At 34.9% G+C, this 25,476-nt stretch overlaps 1 protein-coding gene across 1 annotated transcript; it reads left to right on the plus strand.

Moving 5' to 3' along the window:
* TMEM106B (transmembrane protein 106B) lies at positions 1-23,955 on the plus strand. Its single transcript, XM_004743428.3, has 8 exons — positions 1-136; positions 3,830-4,051; positions 6,968-7,031; positions 11,538-11,697; positions 15,660-15,800; positions 16,057-16,106; positions 17,067-17,120; positions 18,071-23,955. Exons 2-8 carry the CDS (start codon positions 3,832-3,834, stop codon positions 18,207-18,209), a joined length of 828 nt encoding a protein of 275 aa, XP_004743485.2. The 5' UTR covers positions 1-136; positions 3,830-3,831; the 3' UTR covers positions 18,210-23,955.
* Positions 23,956-25,476: the final 1,521 nt, after the last annotated feature.

The raw sequence follows: 25,476 nt of genomic DNA on the forward strand, positions 1-25,476 counted from the left end.
CCCCAAATCCGCGGTACCCCGGCGCTTGTAGGCCTGTCGCTCCAACCCCCGCGATCCGGACGGCAGACCCCGTGACCCTGTCCTCGGGCCTGTGGGCTCCGGAGCAGCTCGGGACTGCGCAGCGACCCGAGTGTTGGTGAGCGACCCCGGACGCGCAGCCCCTCGGTCCATATTTTGGAGTGGAACTGTGCGGCGGCGCCTTGGAAAGAGCGGAGAGGGACGGGGAGTTACGGGCGGAGAGGCCGCAGGGGAGCTGGGCCAGTTCGGGCACCGAGGAGGCGCTCAGGGTTGGCTGATGGCGTTGTTGGTTGTTGTGTCACCTCCTACCGGGGTCCAGCCTCTTGCCGACGGGGCTTTAGGCTTTGGCCCAAGCCCAGAGCATAAGGTTGATCCAGGCGCCCACACCTTGTACAGCCAGGTGGCCCCAGGTTTTGCTTTTCTTGAGTTTTCTCGCACGGTTCCCTTGATCTTATCTTTAACCTTTACAGAGTAGGCTGTGTACCCAGTCTTGTTTATGTAGCTTAGGAATGGTGCTGGCTTTCTTCGTTATCACAGAAGATAGTGACCCATTTAAATTGGATGGAGTGCTGTACTTTTTTTTCTTTTTTCTTTTTCATCTCTTCTTGCTGTCTTAGATCCATGTTGGGTTTTCAGTGGGAAATTATGATAAAAACATTGAATACAGGGAAGAGAAGGGGGTTTAGCACCTAATGATAAACAAACCAGCGAGTGTCCAGGAATAGAAGTGGCTAAATATTTCTACACTGTGAGGAAAATCCGATAGGGAGGGTGGGGGGTATCTGACGAAGTCTGGTGCTAGTCAGTCTTGCTGAAACACCTGTTAAAGGCAGACTCATCAAGACATCTGTTAGATACACATAGAAGACAGGCCCAGACTGAGAGACACTTGATCTTGCCTTGTGTCTCCCCTCATCTCCCCACCAAAGCATTCTAGTGGGATGCATTTTACCCTTGTGTGTTAACTGAGATCCCAGAAAGGATGCTTCTGTGGCCACACTGCTGAGGCGCTCAGTCCCTGTCCAACTGATACTTCACATAGGTCACTGTGTGGGGAGAGTGATGTTAATTCACCCCTGAACCACCTGTGACTGGCATGTGTTGGTTTGGCTTGGACTTAATGTCATTAGACAAACCAAGAGAAGATAATGCATTTGCAAAAGTTACAAGCTCATTTGTTTTTAAATTTAACATGTACAATGTATATGGAGATTTTTAATAATAAAATTGTGAAAATAAGCATCTTCATCATTCTACACTTTTATATTTGTCTGCTAGTTGTATAATTTTTTTATTCTCCTGTTTACACTATGTTTGAATGATCCCCAACACTTGGATGGCATGCCAGTATTAAAAAGTGAACTTTTTTTGGTACTCCAGTATGACTTGAATTGTTGTCAGTTTTCCTTACTCAAATCACTGAGAATTTCTAAATTTTTAGAAGATTATTTATTTATTTGACAGAGAGAGAGAGAGAGAGAGAGATCATAAGTAGGGGGAAGGGGAGCAGCCGCTCCTCCTCTCCCCCCCAGCAGAGAGCTTGATGCTGGGCTTGATCCCAGGACGGTGGGATCATAACCCGAGCCACCCAGGCACCCCATTGAGGGTTTTTTTTGTTTGTTTGTTTGTTTTTGTTTTTTAATTTTTAAAAGATTTATTTGTCAGAGAGTGAGCGAGTGCACAAGTAGGGGAAACAACAGGCTCCCCACAGAGCAGGGAGCCCCATGTGGAACTCGGAACTCACTGGATCCTAGGGTCCTAGGATCATGACCTGAGCAGAAGGTAGAAGCTTAACCACCTGAGCCACCCAGGCGTCCCTCAGTTAGAATTTTTAAAAGAAATGCTCATCTCTTTGTATGAATGTCTATATAATAATCCATTTTTAGGAACTGATAAAAGATAGACGGTCTAATTTAGGAAGAGAAGAAATGTTTTTAAAAATGTTTAAATGTTTTATTCATTTTCCCTCACAGTATCAGCAGGTTGGATTATATGGCTTTTAAGTTCTTTTTCATCCTTAAAATTGTATGACTCCGGGCTCCTGGGTGGCTCTGTGGGTTAAAGTGTCTGCCTTCTTCACAGGTCATGATCCCAGGGTTCTGGGATCGAGCCCCGCATTGGGCTCTCTGCTCAGCAGGGAGCCTGCTTCCCTTCTCTCTCTCTCTCTTTCTCTCTCTGCCTGCCTCTCTGCGTACTTGTGATCTCTCTCTGTCCAATAAATAAATAAAATCTTTAAAAAAAAATCTAAAATTGTATGACTCAACTGCAGTGCTATTGCATTACCTCCCTGCAGAGGTTATTTTGCTATAGGTATGATATTTATAGGTACTACTACTACCTATTCTTACTTGTTTTAAAATTTATATTAAATATAAATTTAAATTTTACCCATGTTATTTTTGATAGCATCATACTAAAATTTTGGAAATTAATGTACTAAGTTTTACTGTTTTGTATTGGTGAATTATTAAATATCTTTGAATATTAATTTCATAATTTTAAGTGTGCCAACTGTTGAATGAAAAAAATGCAGGATTTGGTTTTTGCGTTGTTTATGTTTTAAATGTTAAGGCTAGAAATGTGAGAATGAGAAGAATTGTGGATTTTATTTATCACAAAGGGGCATGAATTTTAACAGACTGAAACTTACTTTGAACTTGTAACCAGGGGTTAGGCCCAAGGAAACCTGGCTCCAGGAGTCCCAAACAGACCAGGTTCAGCCACTCACCACTGACAAAAATCCAAAAGCAGAGAAAGGGGTGGTGGTGAAATAAGAAAGGAATTTATTTCAGTGAGGCCAACATGGGGAAGACGGGGGACTGAGGTCTCAAAATACTGTCTCCAAAGTGCAGAAAATACTTTTGAGTTTATATAAGGAAAATGTGGGACGAAACTGGATGGGTACATGCAAGTGGGTGGTAAAGGTCAGATCCACCATTGTCTTGGCATCAGTCCTGCTGGCCCCTTACTGCTTGAGGGGCTTGTTTGCCTCCCTTTATGGGATGCTTTGCCCTCAGTATCTTTGGCCTGCGTTTTAGAGATAAGCTGGAAAGAAGAATTTAATCAATTAGAAAGTACAGACTGAGGTTTAATGGGAGGTAATTGAAGGCTTTGAACTTGCCTGGTGATACATATAATAAGTAATCATAATTTGCCTAAACCAACTTTAGCTTTAGCACTAATTGGTTTAAAGATAGAATATGTTTTTGTTTTATGTTTTTGTCTTATTCTAAGAAAAGCGAAGCCCACTTTATTTTCAGAGAGCCCTAAAAAAGTATAGACTTGTAAAATTTTAATGTTTGAAAGCCTATTCTCATCACAAGTCTGATATATCATTTATAATATTTTATTAGAAAAACACTTTGGAGGTGGGTGCCTGAGTGCTTCAGTGGGTTAAGCCTCTGCCTTCAGCTCAGGTTATGATCTCAGGGTCTTGGGATCGAGTCCCTTATTGGGCTCTCTACTCAGCTGGGGGCCTGCTTCCCCTACCCCCCTGCTTGCCTCTCTGCCTACTTGTGATCTCTCTTTTGCTGTCAAATAAATAAATAAAATCTTAAAAAAAAAGAAAAGAAAAGAAAAGAAAAACACTTTGGACTTTTGGATCCCTTGTTTCAGATATTACTTTGATTAAATATAATTCTAATCAGAAAGTAATTTGAATATTCCTGTGAAGTTTGCTCTATATTAATTAGGTTGTTATAAAATCTCATATTTTAAAATCTCATAAAATTAGGTTGTTATAAAAATCTCATAATGTTCTTGAGTATACTTTTTTCCTGAAATTTACTGTAAGATTCTTCTTTTTCTTTAGACATGGGAAAGTCTTTTTCACATTTGCCTTTGCATTCAAATAAAGAAGATGCTTATGATGGAGTCACATCAACTGAAAACATGAGGAATGGACTGCTTAATAATGAAGTCCATAATGAAGATGGAAGAGGTGGAGATGTCTCTCAGTTTCCGTATGTGGAATTTACAGGAAGAGATAGTGTCACTTGTCCCACTTGTCAAGGAACAGGAAGAATTCCTAGGGGTATGTGTTACTGTGTTGTTTTTCCTTTAAAGAGTAATTCCAGGCATTCACACAAATAATATAAAACCCATAGATCTAAGCACAACCCTCTGTGTTTCCGAAGTCTTTTAGAATTGAAGTGAAAACTGTATATTAGTTATCTTCAGTTAAAGAGATACAAAGAAGTAAATCTAAACATTTAGAAAAAAAGACCAGAAACATCTTAAGGTTCCTAAAGCAGTAATGAAAACCACCAGTCTACCTCTAGTACTTTTTCCTTTCCCACCTGCAATAGCAGATATGCAATATGTCTTGACTGAAATTTTTTAGACCTATTGGGAATCAGTAGAGGTGGTAATCATATGTTGGGTTTTGGGAACAATTTCAGTAATTTGGTGACCTAATATTTTTAATTCATTATCTAAAGAATAGTAAGAAGCTAGTCATGGCCCAGTTAGTTAGTTAGTTATTCTTAGGAGGGGGGAAAATCAGTTTGTGGCATATCATAGGGAAATTCAGAAGGGAATAATCTTCATGTGCAGTTTGTAGGCTAGACAGACTTCAGTAGAAGTGGAAACAATAGAAATAATACAAATACATTGTGTTATTGTGTTATTCTTATTTACCGGTTGAAGTTGATAGGTATTTCTGCAGAAAGTGGAAGGACAAAGTGACAAGGGAAGACAGATCAGTTTATACCAGTTTCTTTAAAAAAATGCCTTAGGTTAGGGAAGTTTATGAGTTGGGCTTTGAATGTGATGGTATTATCTTTTCAGAGAATGAAAGGATTTTTTTAGGCAAAAAGATTAGTGCCTCTGGCTCAGAGGAGGGAAAAAAGGACTATTTTAGCAATCTGGATATATTTTTAAGGTACAGCCTATAGGCTTTTTTTAGCAGCCTGGAAATGGATTGTGGTTAGTAGGAAATCAGGATGACCCTGGAAGTATTTTTGTCTGAACAGCTGGAAGAATGGAGTAGCTGTTTATTAGGATGGAGAACAGGTTTGTGTGTGTCTTCTGGTGAGAGATCAAGAACTCTGTTTTAGAGATAAAAGTTTTGGGATGCGTATTTGGCATCTAGGTGGATATGTTTAATAAGTAGTTACAGTAAGTGTCTGGAATTCAGGTGCAAGCCCTCAGCTGGAGTCATCCGAATACAGGTGGTTACTTGAAGCTGAGTTGGATGAGAGCACCAAGCTTATCAGTGTGAATAGAAAAAAAAAAAAAGATACCCTAGTGCCAAACCTGGGGGCACTGGGACATTTCAAAGTCAGTGATTTGAGAAAGACTTAGCAAAGACAATGAAAAACAGCTATAGTAGAAGGAGGAAATTTTGGTCTCTGGTGTCCTGGAAATGAATGTAGAAAGTGCACCTAGTAGGAGAGAGTAAGGTCCTGTTGGATGCTACCAACAGATCAGGTAATGTAAGGACTGAGAACTGACCATTGGATTTGGTGATGTACATGGAGACCACTGGAGACTTTTAAAAGAACAGCGTGGTGAGTTGCATAAGCATGTAGAGCATGTACAGAGTGGGATCAAGAGAGTATAGGAGGAGTTAAGTTACATAGTGAGAAAATAGGTATTTTGAGGAGTTTTACTGTATATATAAGGAAGAAGAAAGACGGTAGCTGGAGGGCACTGTGAGGTCAGGAAAGGGATTTTTTTTTTTTTAAGATAGAGTGAATAAATGTATGCTGATGAAAATAATCCATAGAGAAAAAAAACAATGTAGGAGATGGGGGAATTATTAGATGTAGTTCACAAGTGTAGGGGGCTGCTCTCATAGGGGAGCATCTGCAGTTTAGGCTTTGTAGTAGGGAAGTAGAGTATATGGACACAGAAACAGGTAAGGTGAGTGGATGTGGTAGTGGGAGCTTGTGGAAGTTTTTTCCTGTTTGCCCCATCATGAGCTAAGAGTGAGGATAGAGAAGAAGGTATTGGAGATTTGAAGCGAGAGTTGAAGTTATAAAGTTGTGGTTTTGGAGAGTCAGATTGAGAGTGTGAACTAGGAAAATTGTATGATGGTTGACATCTTGAAAGGCCACTTGAGATTAGTGATTGAAACGAGGCCAGTGAGCATAGTTGCATGTTTTTATGTATCCACATTTAGCTGTATCAGCATGGTAACTAAAAGGTTGCTTTTAATAAGCAGGATTATAGTTTAGTCAAATGAATACCGTCAAATAAGACAGGATACATGTACATACGGAGAGAGACATACATACATAACATATATTTACTTGTGGGCGTGGGGAGGTAGTGTAAATGAGTGGAGACTTGTAGAAGGGGCAGGGAGGAATAATGGAAACATTATAGGAAGCTTTAAAAGAGAATTTGACTGTAGCGCTTTAAGAGTTAATACAAAAAGTCAAGTTCTGATAAGATTGCAGAATTGGTTTATTAAAGATCTATGTATCCATTAAAGTATATGGATATAGCCTAACCCAAGATGTGTGACCTGAGTTGTGGAAGCCTCATTTTGTATGGGCTTTTGAAGCATGAGACGTGTTATGTATTGATTTTGGTTTTCAAGGAGTATAGGGCAAAGGATTTCAGGACACAAAGGTAGCAGATAGTTCTTTTGCTCTTACCCAGGTAACCAAATCAGAATCTAAGCAGGAAATAGAAGTGGAAGAAGTTTTGGTACATTCAGATCTCCTGAAAGCTGAGCCTCTTGAGATCTTTTTCAGTAAAGTCATTACTCTTTCTCATTCTTTGTATTATTTGTATTCATAAGTAGATATCAAGCTATGAAAAATACATTATTTGTTTTGGAATTTAGTGTCTATTAGATAATTTTTGAAAATTTTGAGCAGTTTATCAGAGAGATGAGAGCTAGATGGTATTCTGGTCCTTCTAAACCAGACTTGGATAGAAAGCCACTATATTTTAATTAATCATATTAATAAATTTCTAAACCTATTTTTACTTTTAGGGCAAGAAAACCAGCTGGTGGCACTGATTCCATATAGCGATCAGAGATTAAGGCCAAGAAGGACGTAAGTGATGATAAGAAAATAGCAAATTTGGGGGGTATTTTTCTGCTTTTCAAATTACATATAATCACTCTAGGTTAACTATTAAAATGAAAAACGTTATCAGGTTCTTAAATTATGCCACCGATGCTTCACGTCATTTAAAAGAAGAAGGATTTCTGATTGGGATAAGGCCTTCAAAGTGGCATAGTGTCTCAATCTTCTCAAATCTATTTACTAAAACAGACAAACCTAGAAAAGCAGTAGGAAACAAACATTTTTATTAAAAATGGGTGTTAAGGTTCTCCTACTCACCCCAGATTAAAAATGGAGCAAGGATCAAAACATGTTAGCAGCTGTGTGGAATTTGTGAAGGGAAACAAAAAGAACTGCTAAAGGTCCTCAGAGTTCTGAGACAAAGCAAATGTTCTGATATGCAAGTCCCAAAAGCAAAAGATCCCACTCAGAACACTTCCAGCAGATACTTCTGGATAACCTGGAAAATGGGAGGACTCTTGGTGTGCTGCACCTTGGAGAAAGTGCAGAAAAGGTCAGAGAGAGATCCACTAAGGGCCCTTATGATCAGAAGGAACTAGACCATCTTGATCCTCAAAGACCTTAAGAAAACTCACCAAAAGCTATTGTAGTAGGACAGACATATCCTAAGGAAAAGCCTGTGAGGGACTGAATCCATTTTGTACAGGGAAAGAATAGGGAAAACGGAAGAAAAGTTTCAAAAACTGGAGAGAGAATCTCAGAACTATAGAAGTATATATACATATAGGCCATCTTACAAAAAAAAAAGAAAAGAAAACAGTTAATTTTGTATTTTAATAGAAGATGGAGTTTTGAGCAGTGAAGCTAGGAAGGCCACCCTGGCTCATTCTCATCGCCTAAAATGGAAGCTTCTATTAAAAGTACAAAAACATTTCATTTAAAGATGAGCAACAAACAAGTATTGCAGTGAAGCATCATACAAAGATAGTGTTAAAGTGAAAATGCTAATAGATCATAGAAGCATATCAGAAAAACATGAAAACTAACAATATTATAAATGTTCTTAAAGAAATTCGAACTGTAGAAGCTATGAAATGCAGGAGTCAGAAATTGAAAAGCTCAGAAATGAGATGACTAAATAACATGAGGACGTGAACCTCTGAAAGAATTAGGAAATATTAATTTCAGAAATGGAGACAAGACCGGAAGAACAATTGGAAATAGATACCATGAAAAGTATAGCAAAGGGAAGAGAAGTTACAAAGGAGGAAATGAAAACACACACACAAATTAATGAAAAGTAAGGTAACCATAAGCAAAGATTGAACACTCATATAATTGAAGCTCCTGAAGAAAAATCAAAGGAATCAAACTGAACAAATACTAAACATTCAGTTCAAGAACACTTCCTGGGGATGCCTGGGTTGCTCAGTTGATTCAACATCTGCCTGGGTCTTGATTCCAGGGTGCTGGGGTGGAGTCCCACATGAGGCTCCTTGCTCAGCAGGAAGCCTGCTTCTCCTTCTGCCTGCCACTCCCCAGGCTTATGCTCTCTTTCTCTAACAAATTAAAAAAAAAAAAACAAAAAACAAAAACCACTTCCTCAAGTGAAACAAGACATAGACCTACATATTGAAAAGACATGCCATGATCTTCAAAACATTATATCCGGACTTCAAATGTAAAAAGCAAAACAAAACAAAACAAAACAGAAAAACCCTTTGAAAGACCCCAGACAGAAGGATCAATTAATTTATAAGGGATAGAAAATCAGATTGGCCTGCTTCTTACCCACAGTACTCCAAATAAGTAACCAGAAGAGCAGCCTATTTAAATATTCATTGAAAAAAAAAATAAACAAGATTTTAAAAAGGTTGTTCTGACCCTTTATTATAAAACATATAGTAGATGGTTATGAATGTTCAAGAAATTAGGCTTAAGTCCTCTATAATCTCTGGATGGAAAAACTTTACATAGGATTCAGAATCCAGTGAGACAGAAAAGATTAATTTGAAAAAACCTAGATTAACTTTTACAAGATGAAAACAAAACCTTAAATGAAGCCAGAATACAAATGGCAAACTGGGAAGTGATGTCTGCACCTTACTACAGATACCATGAACGAGTAGTCCAGAAAAGAGAAATAGAGTTCCTTTAAACATGTGAGAAGATGTTCAGTCTTGCTCATAAGAGAAAAACAGATTAAAACAATAGTGAAATACATTTCTTATCTGTCAGATTAGGCAGAACTCCAAATTTTGACAGTGAATTGTTTGGCATACTCATAACTTGTTAGTGAAGAGGAATTTGTTGTTATCTAGGAAAATTACATACGCATTTACCTTTTGGCTCAGGAATTCTCCTTTGAAAATTTTTTTCTAAGGATAATTGTCAAATATAGTAAGCGGCTTTTATGTAAGTTACTCACTGTGCCAGTGTCTGTAATTGCAGAGGACTAGAAATAATGTAAATAGCCAGTGATAAGGTTCTGGTAGAATAAGTTATGCTAAGTCTATATGTGATAAAATGAAATGAGGAAGAACTCTGTATTTTACTAGAGTTGATATCCAGAGTACATTTTTATCTGAAAACACACGTGCATACAGAGAAGGAGGGAGAAACAGTGGATTGATAAACCAAAGACTAATAAAATGATTACTCTCAGAGTTTGGGAGGGAACTTGGAAGAGGGAATAGTAAGCAAGTGAGATGATCATGTGTATGTATATGTATTTATATTTGGGGTTTAGAAGTACGTTTTTAAAAAATAGAACTTAAAAGATAAAATCCGAAGTAAAAAAAAAAAAAATTCCTAAAATTTGAAACAAACTGAAACAAATGATTCTAATGATTCTGACTATATCTAGTTGGTGGCATAAGTACAGGTGAAAGAATAACTTTAAGTGACTTGAAAATATTTTCATTTTGACTGATGTGTTCTAAATGACAAAGATGACAACAAAAGTTTGAACTGCACTCAAAAGCTGCATTGTTAGGAGTAATGTTAGTATAATTTTGAAACTTACACGTAAAGCCAGGTAAGTAAGTGTTTACTAATGCCATTAGGGATAAGATCCTTAGCATAAAAACTAAGGGGTAAAAGTACAAAATCAAATAAATTTGATTTTTCTCTTCCAAGCAAGATGGGATCATCACAGGGACTAGATACATTCTTCCATCTAAAACAGCTAAAAAACTGGACAGATAAAGTGAAATAATATTTCTAGATAGTGGACATCAGGCAGTACAAGGACAGTGGTAACAGAGAAAGGGAAAACAAATGAGGTAAGCCCTGGGATTATACCACCTTACTGTCTAGGAAAAGATACCAGAGCGCAGCACAATGGAAAGAATCCAGGCAGAGCTTAGCATTCCCCCTAAACTGAGGAGATGCATGGTATTGGTGATCTAGGAGTCCAAGACTGGAGTTAGTAGGTCAGAGTAGGGTGGAGAGCTACACTGGGTAGGTGTAGGAGGGTAGAGAGCTATACTGGGTACTCCTTGAGTGTTTCACTGAGTACTGATCAGTGTATAATATGTGAGGAAAGTACTGGAGGCTGAAGAAAGAACCACACAAAACAGAGCAAAGGGGACAGTTCTCAGAGCCCACATGAGGCCAGGGATAGTTTCCACCAGTCTTTGTGGAAAATCTCATAATTCATAGGGAATTGTGTGGAGTACTCAAATTATTTCCACAGACCTAGAAAGAAAGAAAGAAAGGTGCTGTGGGCTTTGAACTGAGAGTTACTTGGTGGAGAAACGAGGAAAATTTGTATTTTGAAACCCTAGTTTTGAGGGTAAACTTGAAGATAGAGGCAATTTTTGTCTCTGGAGATTGGAAATAAAGAGGGAGAGATAGAAGAACTACATTTCAAGGGCAGTTAGAAGAGTAGAAAAGCATGGAAAGTTTATTTTTTCTTTTCTTATATCTACATACTATTATCCCCTTTTCTGATTTTCAAGAAACAGTTTAACGACATCATCAAAGCAGAGTTGATTAATGTAAACAATATTTTTAAATCTGAGTACATAAATACTTTGGGATGAGACTCAAAGTCTTAGTGAGACTTCATGAGATTGATGAGGCATGTGGTTATGTCATTATGTTTTTAAGGGCTTCACGGGTTCTGATGAGCAGTCACTTCAGGGAATTATATAATGGCAAAACCCACATGTGAAAATTCTGCTTTAGTGAATTTAGAAGGGAGTCTTGAAATCCATATTTTTATAAAGTTCCCCAGCTTTTCCCCCAGTTCCACTGTGCAGCCTGGTTTAGGAAACACAGTTGTATGTGCAGTAACCCTGAAATCCCTGTCTCCAAAAAGGAACATACATCTTTTAAGGAGAACATTTCAACACGTAATAGACCAGATCCAACCCAACTAAATACTTTTATAATGTAAAAGGTTGGTAAAATTATACATCTTTTCCTGCTAGTGTAACGGGAAAAATTGACGTTGAACATACCTTCTCTGAATGTTTCATTATGTAATTTTTGATGCATATGTATTTCAATACTCATTTTTCTTTTCAGAAAGCTGTATGTGATGGCTTCTGTGTTTGTCTGTCTGCTCCTTTCTGGATTGGCTGTGTTTTTCCTTTTCCCTCGCTCTATTGACGTGAAATACATTGGCGTAAAATCAGCATACGTCAGTTATGATGTTCAAAAGCGTACAGTATATTTAAATATCACGGTAAGTACAAATTCACATTAAAAATATTTGACTGCATTCCTTTATGATATACACCTTTGTCCCTTTAGAGAATATTAAATGTGACACTGGTCAGTTTGCTTTCTGTATGTCTGCTTTTGATCCTCTATCATTTCTAGTTCTGCTGAAAATGGCAAATAATAATTACTGGCAATTGTATATACAGAATTATTTAGCATTTGGAGTTGCCTTTAAGATGGTAAAACAAACAGTTGCTGGCAAAAAAAAAGAAAAACATTTACAATCTGTTTACTTTTCAACATTTGACTCCAACTAATTCCTAGCAAAATGTTAAAATAGTTGATTCTATAAATGTGACAAATGTACCGTTTTCTTTTCCTTATATTTGGTGACATACAGTTTTTGCCATTTTAACAGACTATTCCTTTATGGCGTTTAAAGTACAAGAGACTGATTTCTCTTATAAATTAGTATGTGGGAAAATATCTGCAGTGTTTTCCTGGACACTCGTTTTTAATACTCTACAGCCTTCCCACTCCTGAAAACAGGAAACAAAAAAACCTCAGAGAAGGTCTACCTGTTTATATGTTAATATTTGTTTGAAAAGAAGCATGGTTTGCAAACCACTGAATTATTAAAAAGGAACATGTATTGGTTATGCCATTAGCAATTATGTTTGGGTTCAGGCCTCAGAGTGCATCTGTGTGGCAGTGGTTTGTTTGGAAGAGTGATACTGGACTTTAGTTGGTTTTCTTTGCAGAGGTGGTACTGTATGCGTGAGGTGGAGGTAGAGATAAAGCTAGTTGTAGTTGAGGGGAGAGGTTTGGAGGGACAGGAGTGTAGAGAAATGGTATGTTAAAGTGAAATTACTCATTAATTGAAGGAAAGAAAGAACTTCCATGGGTCCATTTATTCTCATTGCTTAGCACCAAAAGTTGTTAATCAGATTAAGGGCTTTTTAAAAAAAAAAAGTATCTGTGGAAAAAACATGTACATAAAACAACACAGTGCTAATTGTAAGTCAATTTCATATGACTAGAGAATTACTGTTGAGTATTTTCTCATTTTAACAGCCATTTGGAATGAGGAATGTATTTTTCTTTGTGTACAGTTTTTTAAAAGTGGCCAGATTTTCTTGGCCAATCTCCAGAACTTGTTTTAGTATCAAATATTATAAATGTATAATAAAAGTCATGTGATATTCCCTTTTATATATCAGTGCATTAAGATGTAAATATCATACTTCAGTAATTATTCAGGAATTCCCACTTTTTTGAGATACATTTAACTGAGAAAGACAGAACATTAAATAAGAAATAGCATTATCATATTAGATAAACATTAAGTTTGACTGGAAAACTGTGAGATAAAAGGTTGAGTTTTTCATAGGTTCTCTGTCAGTATTTTGGAAAACAGAATTATATAATATTACTTTTGTTTCTTAAAATGAGAAATAGACAGTCTTACTACTTTCTCTGTTACAGTAATATTTGTCTTTCTGCTTATGAATATGTTACCATTATACATTTGACACCCTTGATGTCTTTTTACTTCTGCTACCTAGACCTATTAATATATACATATATTTGCTAATAATGCATATATACATTTGTATACACATATACATTTATAAATGTAGCAGGATATTTTCATATACACGCGGATATTTTACCTTGAGAGCTCACTAAATTTTCCCATGTTAAGGGCCCTCATGGTCTTCTATATGGCTGTATTGCCATTTACTCAACCATTTCTTAATAGATGTTTAATTTTGCTTTTACTAATACTCCGAAAACATCTTTGTACTTAAACTTTGTTTCCATTTTAGGTTATTGCTATAGGATAGATTCCTAAATACAAATTTGCTAACTAAAGATCACAGATCATTTTAAGGTTTTTGATAATAAATCATCATTACTTAAAAGCTAATGATTGTGGTCTCTTGACTTACAGATTAAGTGGATTCTCACTGCTTTCAGCAACAAAATGTCTGAAATGTACCAAACTTTGTCTTTTTTTTGGCCTGTCTTAATGTTTCTTTGTAATTCTAATGCTCAATACATCTTTTTCTAATTCTTGTATTTTTGTTGTCAATCAGTTTTTCGTTATTGATCCCTTTAATAGCTATGGGCACTTCAGAGAAAGACACATACCAACGTTATTTGCATGTACAAAGGAGTCCATGATTTTTCTGCATCCCATTCTTCGGCCTGTATCAGAAGGCCCATTGACTTCAAATAAACAGTCCCTTTTCTATAGTGTCTAGAAGTTAAATTGACATGGGTATTAAGAGCTAAGTAGATGAAACTTTTATATATTTAGATAAAGGTTATTTCTACTACATTATGGAATTTTAATTCTCCATATAACTAGATTAATAAATAAATGTGCTCATAAAAATCACTGATTGCTAGCATATTCTCTTTTTATCCTTTTTTACTGAGACTGTTTCTCTCTTTTTCACTTACCCCATAATTGCCATTCTCCATCTTTCTCCATGTTCATATTAATTTATAAGCCCACATTTAGCTTTTCTTAATACTTATTTTCATATGTACATATTTTATGCATCTTGGTTTTCTCACTTGTTAATTCCTTGTAGAAATCTCTCCTAATTTTCTGGCTTAGAGTTAATCCATTCTTTTTAATGGGCTGCATAATAGTCCATGTAATGCTTTAGTACTATTCAGTCATTATTTTTATAGCCGGTCATTTAGTTTATTTTCAGTCTTTTTTTGTTTGTTTGTTTTTGCCACTGTTGTCATTAACATCCAGTGTTTTTATTTCTTTAGGATAAATGCTCAAGTACGATTGCTAGGTCACAGGATATACATTATTTTTATATTAATGGCTATTGCTAGATTTCTTAGCAGAATGGCTGCAAGACTTCACATGTTTTCCAGGAATGTAAAAATAGACCCTTTTGCTCATATCCCTGCCAGCAATAGGATTTGTTGCTGGCTACAGGTTTTACTAGTTTAATGAATATAAAACAATATTCCTTTTGTACTAAAACAACTTTTTCCCAACTCTAAATGAATTTGAGAATTTCTAAGTAATTTCTAAATGATTTCTCATCATTTATATTTGTACTGTTTTGATTTATTTCTTCAATATGCTTTGCTCTTGTTTGCTTTATTATTTTTTTTTCTTAAGGCTTTGTCTTTTTAGTTTGTAAGGACTCTTTGTATAGGTGGTAACCATTACAATCTGCCTTACAAATATTTAAGATTTATCATTTAGTTCCTGTAGATATTCTTTCATGATGACTGTTTCAGATGTTTTATTTTTTATCTGTTGTTTCTTGACTTAACATTTTTTTCTTCATTGGCCGTTTTCTAAAATAATTTGAGATAATAGTTGTGAATTAGAATTGCAAAAGTTCCCCCACTTATTAAGAATAGAAATGATGTAGCTCCATTTCTTTCCAACAAACAGACTTGAATCTATCCTATTTCTTCTTCAAAGGAACCCAGTGGAAATTTCTACTTATATACAAGTTAAAATACCAATTCTTTTTAAACAAAATTTATTTAAAGTACTATTTAATGTTTTAAATGGTCATCTTTGTATGTAATAGAATAAGAAGTAGCTTACTGATAATGTCTGTAAAGATAACCTGTATATTAACATTCAGCAAAAATTTAGATGAAATTTAAAAATTATTGTTATAGAATTTTTGCTAAGGCCACAAATACATTTTCTAACATTCATTTTGTATATTCCTATAATGTACATTTTCTGGGCCTGTTTTTTTAAATTGTATGTTTATTATCAGCATAATATAGCACTCATCATAAACCCAAATAATCAGTTCATTTAATGTCTGTCCTATATTATTTTTGGCAATACTTTTCTTCCTCCTAATAACTGAAGCATGGCCAAAGCTGAAGTCTTATTTAATTTTTGAAATTACTTTTTAATATTAATTTTGAATACATACTTGGTATGCTTATACATTTTCTGTCTTGTTTCTTTTGCAGAACACACTAAATATAACAAACAATAACTATTATTCTGTTGAAGTTGAAAACATCACTGCACAAGTTCAGTTTTCAAAAACAGTTATCGGAAAGGCACGCTTAAACAACATAACCAATATTGGCCCACTGGATATGAAACAAGTAAGCTTCCATCATGAGATACTTCACAGGAGTTCAATGAGTCTTGACTTTGTCTCTCATATTAACTTGAGGGAGGGGAGAATTTCCTCAAAAACTTGACCTTGACATGTGTCCCTTCCATGTATAAGAGAAAGTCTTAGAAGCAACTTTGCAAAGGGAGACATTTCTAAACTCTTTGAAATTGTGAAAGGTGTCTGAAATAGTTGATGCTTTGCCCCTCTTTCCAATTGGCTTACTTTCATTTTTTGCATTTCAGATTGATTATACAGTACCTACTGTCATAGCAGAGGAAATGAGTTACATGTAGTAAGTTTTGATTTTTAATAATCTTCTCTCATTAGATTATAAAGTGAGGAATAAAGTGTATCGATATCTTCTGAATTACCTGCCATCTTCGCAGTCAAGAAACCACATTTGGAATATTCCCGGCCTCTCACTGATCTCTTTCTGTTCTCCTGTGCCAACATATATCATATTTATTATGTGCATTATGTACCTATATACCTAGTTTTGTTTTTTACTGATTTTTCAGAATTAAGACAAATATACCATGTCACCTTCTAATTATTCTGAGAACCGTATTCTCATACACTTTAGTATGTATTGACTTTTTAGTATTGGAAAACTGAAAGTGCTAGTACTTTATAATACTCTTGTTGGTTTGAAGTTCTGAAGCTTTTCATTTGGGTCTGATTATTGACTCTCATTAAGTTAAAAAAAAAGGATAAATTTTTACCATCTTTTGATAATCAGGCTAACAGAATTCTGAGTAACAGACTGTTCACTACAATTTCAAAAGGTGAATAAAAAGTGACAATTATTTGTAGCCTGTGTTAAACAACTCTACAACTGCTGTAGTAGGAAAGCAGGTCTGTTTCTAGAATGAAAAGTCATGAAAATATTTATCATTATTTGACGTATAGAAAATGTTTGATCAATAAATGCTGTATCTTCTTTTTTTTAGATTTATTGATTTTAGAGAGCACATGCACAAGCGGGGGTGGACATGGAGGGGGAAAGGGAGGGAGACAAGAGACTCCCTGCTGAGCAGGGATCCTGACTCTGGATTCGATTCCAGGACCCTGAGATAATGACCTGAGCTGAAATCAAGTCAGATGCTTACCATGTGAGCCACTTAGTGCGCCACTTTATATCTTCTTTATAGTATCTCTGTTAGCTCTAATATGGGAGGAATCATAATTAAATGATTTTAAATTTGTATTATTATAGCCTGCATTTATTCATATTGTTTTTTCTTTTTAACAGTGATTTCTGTACACTGATATCCATCAAAGTGCATAACATAGTACTCATGATGCAGTAAGTATCAGTTTTTCTTGAGATTTTCTTTGGTAAACTTTAGATTTATAACATTGGCTTATAGCATATACAACAGCTTTACAAATATCAGTTCATTTGGGTTTTAAACCCTGCAAAGGTGTGATGAGATGAATAAATATTATTTCACTTGACAAATGAGACAGTGGGGAGCTCAGAGGTGAAGGATGACATGGCCCCTAAGTAGTGAATCTGGACCTTGCAGGAATGCTAGAAAGTGGAAGTGGGTGGATTAGAGAGGAGAGCAGAGCGCAGCCTCCAATTTTCTGCTGCCTGTGGTAAAAAAAAATCCTCAGCAGTAATGAGAAGTACTGTTACTGGTTTGAAAGTTTGGTGTTACTCAAAGTCCTTAAAACATTGTAGGCTATAGGCTTGGTATTTGGGCCATTAACTGACATCTGAATACATTTTCCTGTGATGAGAGAACTATGATTTTTTTTTTTAAGATTTTATTTTTTTATTTATTTGAGATTGAGAGAGTGAGTGAGCAGGAGGGAGAGAGAATCTGAACAGACTCTGTGCTGAGCACAGAGCTGGGTGGAGGGCTCGATCTCACAACCATGAGATCATAACCTGAGTTAAGACCAAGAGTCAGACGCTCAACTGACTGAGCCATGCAGCGGCCTGTATATAATTATTTTTAAAAGTGAAATGAACTTACATATTTTTGTCTAATGATAAGTGTCCTGGAAACATTATATTTGTTTTGTATAATTATTTGAGTAGGGCTGGCTAAACCAGCATTTATGTTACCTGTTGGGGAAGTAGTCCCCAAGAGGCTCATGTCCACAATATTAAGTTACCATTAATCAGTCTCTCTCAGGAGAAAATTTTGGTTATATAAAAGTATTCTCACTTTGGAAGACTTTTTTAATGTAACTGTTGGATGTTTCTCCCCATTTCAGTTTTATTGTTGTTGTTTTCTTTTTTAGAGTTACTGTGACAACAACGTACTTTGGACACTCTGAACAGATATCGCAGGAGAGGTACCAGTATGTTGATTGTGGAAGGAACACAACTTACCAGTTGGGGCAGTCTGAGTATCTAAATGTACTTCAGCCACAACAGTAAAAACTGAAAGAGCTGCCAATGGAGAAGAAGAAATCCCTATTAATATTTTCCTGAACTCTGAAGGATGAGGTACTTACTTCCTAATAGGAGATCTTAAATTGAACAAACCTAAAGTTTACATTTCCATTGTAGGGGTACAGTTGAAAGTATGTGGACTTGTACATTATTGCAATACTCTACTCTGTGTTCATGGTATCTGTACCAGGATCTTTTACTTGAATCTAAATTTGCCGGTTGATTTCTTCTCCTCCTCTCCCCAAAGGATAACATTGAGACTTCCCATGTGGGACAGTAAATAATTATTTACAATTCACAACTTCAGTCACCACTGGAAACATAATTTTGATGATGAACGGAATTTGAGAAACTTTATTTCTGAATGTTTTTATAGAAAATTACTGAGAGCCTGTTATTCATGAAAGACTTTCAAAAAATAACCTTTTTTTGGTTTGTTTTATAAATTTCCATTGCTACATAGTAGTATTTCAAGATATTTTAGCTTTTAGCTAGAACATTTGTAGTTTTTCATTTGTTGAAATTCTACTCATTTGCACGTTTCTGTCAGTCTTACTTCAAGCTAGTGCTTGCATAACACTAGAAACCAAAATAATCATTGCAAAATTCTGTACCTAAAATTTTTTAAAGCCCCATTTTCACATATCTTTTCATATAAGTAAGTTTTGTGAAATTTTTGTGTAGTCCTCAAACATAGTTAATGTACAATACTGTAAATAAACTGTGCATGGCTTTTATACAGCTTTAATAAATGTCAAATAAAGTACAAAGTGGAGTAAGTTGCTCTTAAAAATAAAACAGGAAAATGAAATTCAGAAACTTATAGAATATGAGTCTGGTTCCAATTACATATGGGAATAGGCATAAAGTAGTTTTGAAATAAAGTATTTTGATGCTCCACCTTTTTTTTAATGTTGCTTTTCATGCTAACAAATTGTGGAGACACTTTTCACAACTCTTAGGTACCCAAGTCACCCCCATCATCCATTTTATGCCTGTTTTAAGGAGGAAATCATGTCTTTGGTAGAAGTTATCCAAGAAATCTTGGTCATTAAATGATGGTGGCAATATCAAAATAAAACCTATATTACCCTTTTTAAAAATTTAGTAACTTTACATATCACATGGATACCATGCCTCTAGCAGTTACATTTTAAAATTTTCAGTTTTTCGTTTGGATTTTATTTAAAATTGTTTTCAAGTGTAAATTACTAACTTTTTCACTTTGCTGTTTTATATTTTCAATACCATTTTCCGTTTGGACTTCTTGCCTTTTCACCTGACAAGTTTCTGATTACCTTGTAAATAAGTACCACTGAGGGTAGGGGCCGACTGTGATACCAAAAATAAATAAATAAATAATAAGTGGCTTGAGATTAATTTCTTTCTGTTCCCTTGTGACAGAAGTCAGGTTCCCCGTCCCCCAAAGTGCCTAACTTAGGTCTGAAACATACGTCTTTATCAGTCGGACTCTCTCAGCTGTAACACACAAACTTTAACTATTTAGAGCGAATGAAGCCTCCTTTTTGCCTTGAAACACTCAGGTCTCCCTTTAGCTTTCATATCATTTTCTCCATGTTTTCCTGAGTGAATATTTTAAATGGGTGGAACGCACAAATTTCTTTCTTTCTTTTTTTTTTTTTTTTTACTGCTTGTCTTACCTCAGTCCATTGCTAGCACATCCATCTTTGCTATTAAAATCACCCCATTACATCTGTTATAGACCTACTAGTCAGACCAATCTTAATGTGTTTTTCTTCTGTTTTTTAACTACTCATTCTCCTTGAAGCTGCACACTTCCCTCATATATTGTTTGTTATTTTTCAGTTCATTCTCATTTCATTTTCCCTCATTCTCTGTCTTTTGACATCTTTTAATGAGTATTATCTAGATCTTTTCCCTCAAAATTTCTAATCCTGTGACTTTAGCCAACAGTTATTTATCTTAGGGCTTCCGAGTCTTTCTATACATCTCTCAGGTCACCTTTCTACCTAGAGATAAGAGTATTCCAGTGACTCTCTGTGTAAAATCATAAAATATTTGAAAAATTTTTATCATATTCTGTTCTGTTGTTCTCTCCTTGTCCTCATGTCCCATTTACTTCAGAATCACCATTCGTTTTTTCAAAATCATCCTTCAGATATGCCTCCTTGAGAAATCAATCCTGATTTATTTTTCTGCTCTGTGTCTTTTAACCTTGGTAAAGTATGTAGTGTAAATTAAATGTATTTTTTAATTATTTGTGGTTCTGGTAACCTGTTAGAGTGCATGTATGGATTCTACTGAGGAGACGAAGTAAGGGAACATTTGCTTTCAGTGACTTAGTTGTGAGTATTTTTTTTTTCATTTTTTAAATTAAAAACCCTTTATTATACCTATGTTTCCATGAAATATAAGGTAGAAAAGGCTAGAATATAAAATAAATGAAAACCAGTAGTAGAGGAAAAAAAAAAGGATCATCTGTGACTACTTCCAGAGACTTTTAAGCAACTTATCAGAATAAGCCTGGAACAAAACAGGCTTTAAATTAATAAAATTACCAAAATACATTCAGGTGAGATAGAATTATAGCCATTGAACATACACACAGGGAAGAACGAATGAGCACTGTCTAGTGAATTTTTTCTTACATAGTGATAGGGTAGATAACCAATACATTTTTTAAAACTGCTCTCAGATCTTATTCAAAGGATATGGTAAAGATGTTACATTTTTTCTGATATTCTCAAGAATAATTTTCTCTTAAATTACACTTTTAATAGACTGGTCATTCTAACCAGATCCAATATTAGAACAAAGTCCCTGGGTATTGATATTGCATGTATCTAACATGCCCTTCTCTAGAGCTCTTCCATGTGTTTTTCTTTATATAATTTCTCTAGTCCTGTGAGTCAAACAAAACTGTGCTAGGATCCTCATCTTTTAGAAGAGGAAGGAGAGGCATGGAGAAGTTAAGGGACTTGTGGAAGATCACATACTTTGTAAATAGTTTTATTGGGGCCAAACCTAGTTTTTCGGTCTCTCATGTATGTGCTCTGTCATTTAAAAGAGTCTACTAGGAAGCCCTGTTGACTCAGGTTAGTATGATTAAAACTCAGAGACAACATACACTTAGTTAATAGTGACAATCAAAATAATATGGATGGTCTAAGATTTGGGTACCTTTAACTTGGTACCTGATATATTCCTAATGAAAAATGAGCCCTTGTACAATATTTTGTACAATATTTTGGTATAGCATAATTGACAGCTGATTTCTTCTGTTAAAATTTATACTCCTTGATCATTCCAGTAACAATATAGCTGATAGGTTGTTGGAGTAGTCTATTTATAAATAGTAGAGATTAACGTATGTGAGATTTAAAAGAACAGTGAAAAATAGATACCAGGAAAATTGCTTGAAATTGCTCGATAACCATCTTTACTATAGTACATAACTTGTAAATGTGGCTTTATTTGTGAGCAGTTTTTCTGTGCCTTTTTGTTTGTTTAGGCCAGTGAGATAATTATTTTCTGTAAGAGTTCACGACAAAGTAAAATTAAATTTAGATCTGTAGTTTGGAAGTGATATGGTACAGTGTTAAATAGACAGAAAATGATTGCCAAAACACAATTAAAAGTATCATTATTGCAATACAGATCTGGGTATTTTGTTGCAGGGCATGTCCCCAACTCTCTTATATATACCAATTTTTAAAAAATTCTTAAATAATTCTTTATAATGATTCTATTTCATTTAATAAAATAGTTTGTTAGATGCTTGAACCCAAGTAAGTCACTGTTCAGTATAACAAATAGTTATTAGTTACTGTTTCAGATACTGTAGTAATTTCTTATGTGCATTATCTGATTATTACTCAGAAGCGCCCTCGAAAGTAGATACTGACAATGCCCCCTTGTTTTATATCTGAGGAGATCTAATTCTAGAGCAGTTAAGAAATATGCATAAACTTGGAAGTGGCAGATTTGAGATTCAAAACCTGTGGAATTGACCCAAACATCATTGCTCTTACAATTAGCATGTTTTCCTTCCAGCCTTCGAAAATGTTTTGTTTGTAAAAATATGTTGGTTGTTTCACTTAATATATAAGAGTTTGAGGTTTTTGATAGTATTTTTAAAAATACTATTAGGATACTTTATTATTTTGTAGATCTTTGGTATGATTCAAATGGTTTATCAATGAATTTTAAGGTTTTTAAAATTCATACTTCTCTGTTACACAGGATTTTTTTCTTTTTAAAAGAGAAAATTTTAAATTTACGAATATACATCAGACTTCATTGGTAAGCAGTATGAATTGAATTTCACAGTATTAGGTTGCAAACTGAAGGTTACTTATCATAGTGTCATGATTTTTAGGTCATAATATCTGAAAGCAGCAACTACTTGACTCAAATACATCCAAGAATAATCAAATTTTATTTCTCTTTTTTATAAAATCAGATTTTAAATGAGATGTTTATCTGAAACTTATTTTAAGGAAAATATAGGTGTTTGAGAAGATGGGGTTAAAAAAACTGTTAGACATTATTTCTTTAAAAAAATTTATTTTTACATGAAAACAATATATTTGTAATGTGCTTCGATCAAAAATTTTACTTCTGTATCCCAGATCTACCTACTTCAAAGTAAAAATTTTCACTTAGCTGAAATTTCTGATTAGAACTTATATTTGTGCATTTTTGTGCTTAGTGAGAATGTAAATTTCACAGTGGATTTTTGAAATTTATCCTTACTTTGAATTAAAGCAAGTGATATATTTATAAAATTACTATAGGGATGAAAATGTTAGTTTCCATTTTTTTAAAAAATGAGTGTGATCATGTTTTTAGTTCTTTTTACACATGTTTAGCACAGGCTCTAAATTAAATACCTGTGTTGACCCTAAAAATATTCCATAAATTAATTTAACAAATATTTGGAAAGTTTTTCATAGCTTAATAGCTCTTCTAGAAGGAAATTGTTGCCTTCTGTTTAATTACATTAATTGAAATGTATTTAAGAGAAATGTTTTCAGCATATTTTATATACTAAAAAACAAAAAGGATTAGTATTGGGCCAATGGCCAAGAGGTAATATTACTACCATGTAGACTATTACTATTCAAATTGTCCCACCTCCCCCAGAATTTTAGAAACTAGAAGTCTGGGAGATACTGTATCAGCTGTGGTCAGGTGATTCTAAGTGCTGTAAGTAAGTACTATTCATCTTTTAATTATTGTGTGAGATGGAACAAATGCAAAGTTACAAAAGATGCATAATTTCATTATGTAATGGTTTTTTTAGGCATAAAATATCAGCGAGTTATGCCTTATGTTTTGTTGTATATTTCCTTTGTAGAACTAAAGTAAGATTTTGGAGAAGGATTTAAAATGCTTGCTGACTTGATCTGATTGGTCACATATTTGAATGATGGCATTACCGGGTAGATTCTAGTCCATGATTCTAATTGTGGAATAAAGAATAATACAGAAAGACAGACTATGCTTGGGCACTTACTCTTTGCTATTATCATGTGTTAGCTTCCATCATAACACACTAAATTTCCAAGTTGAGCAGTTCTGTAATTGTAATTATTGTTGCTGTTCATGTAACAAAATATGCTTATATTAGTAAAAGGAATAGAAGTGCTATTTTTTTAATTACTTGTAACTGTTGCTCTTGTAATTGTGTATGACAGAATAAAATTTGTAAACATTTTAGCATGAAAAATAAATTTGTATCAGTCAAGTATCTTGGTCTTACTTTAAAAATTCCCTTGACATAAACAAATCAGTGCAGATATTGAAAGTTGGTTAGCTTAAAGCTGTCAGATCCTTTTAGTTCTTACCTGAATTCCACTTTTGCATCATCTTTAATTTCTTTTTCTTTTGTCCACTTAGCTTTCATTCTTTTGTCAAATGCTGTCTGTTCTACCTCTGTAATATCTCTGGAACCTGTTTCATACTTGAAATCTCTATTGCTATTACTCTGTCATTATTTTACTGAAAAAGAGCCCAATTCCTTGCTGTTGGTATTAAGAACCTTTCATTGTTTGTCCACACCTAAATTCATATTCTTTTTCCCTGTTATTGCCCCTCACCTGTGTCCAAGCCAAATTGAGATGTTTGCAATTCCTTGGAAATAGTTCCTTCCATTATCCATGATTTGCTCATTGTGTTCCCTTTTTCTGAGAAAATTATTTGACCCTTTCTTTAATCCTCAATCTTATCTATTCTTCAGTGTTCAGCCCAAGTGCCCCACTTGACTTTCCAGCTCTTCCTCCATATTCAGACATTTGGTAGCTTATCTCCTGTATGTGTCACAGTTTTTAAAAGAATTATCCAATCACAAGATTTTGGTTTTGTTTTTGAACTCAAAACTTTTTGCTTGAACTGAACTTAAAAAAAATTTTTTTTTTAAGATTTTATTTATTTATTTGGCAGAGAGACAGAAGGAGCAGAACATAACCACTTAGTTGGGAACAGAATACATGCAGTCCATGACTGCTTTTCTTCAGTGGCCTCTGAAACCAACGTGCAGCCACTTCTTTAGTGACAACCTAGAGCAACTTAACAAAACTCCTTTCGTGTATGACTAGAACATTTTTAATAACTGGGCAAATACAAGCTTAAATTTATATCTTTTTTTTAACGATTTTATTCATTTGATAGATAGCGAGAGAGAGAACACAAACAGAGGGAGTGAGAAAAAGAGAAGCAGGCTTCCCACTGAGCAGGGAGCCCATATTGAGCTTGATCTCAGGACCCTGGGGTCACGATTATGGCTTAATGACTAAGCCACCCAGGTGCCCCTTAAGTTTATATTTTAACTGTATATTTTATGGATAGCTTTAAAAGTGAAAATGAAGGGAAAAATGGAATTCCTAACTTTCTAATTAGTGATTTTCCATTTTTACATATCTTTCTAATGGTTAGTTTTCAAAAGGAATTTTGATTTTTTTTAAAGGTTTTTTATTTTTTATTTTATTTATTTGACAGAGAGACATCACAAGTAGGCAGAGAGGCAGGCAGAGAGAGAGAGAGAAGAGGAAGCAGGCTCCCTGCTGAGCAGAGAGCCCGATGCGGGACTCGATCCCAGGACCCTGAGATCATGACCTGAGCCGAAGGCAGCGGCTTAACCCACTGAGCCACCCAGGCGCCCTCAAAAGGAATTTTAAAAAAAGATTTGAGACTTTGGGCAATGCGTATCAGCTTAAAGTGATTATATAAGGAATTTAGTTTTGTTTAATGAATTCTAGATTCATGAATA

Source organism: Mustela putorius, unplaced genomic scaffold, assembly GCF_011764305.1.
Source record: "Mustela putorius furo isolate JIRA1106 unplaced genomic scaffold, ASM1176430v1.1 tig00003845_pilon_pilon_pilon, whole genome shotgun sequence".
In the NCBI taxonomy this organism is placed as follows: domain Eukaryota; kingdom Metazoa; phylum Chordata; class Mammalia; order Carnivora; family Mustelidae; genus Mustela; species Mustela putorius.

Bases quoted from the DNA above. Each gene is read 5' to 3' on its own strand.
- TMEM106B (XM_004743428.3), top strand. From the start codon at position 3,832: ATGGGAAAGTCTTTTTCACATTTGCCTTTGCATTCAAATAAAGAAGAT. The intron at 7,032-11,537 runs GTAAGTGATGAT...TTTTCTTTTCAG, and splicing joins AGATTAAGGCCAAGAAGGAC to AAAGCTGTATGTGATGGCTT. The intron at 16,107-17,066 runs GTAAGTTTTGAT...TCTTTTTAACAG, and splicing joins GAGGAAATGAGTTACATGTA to TGATTTCTGTACACTGATAT.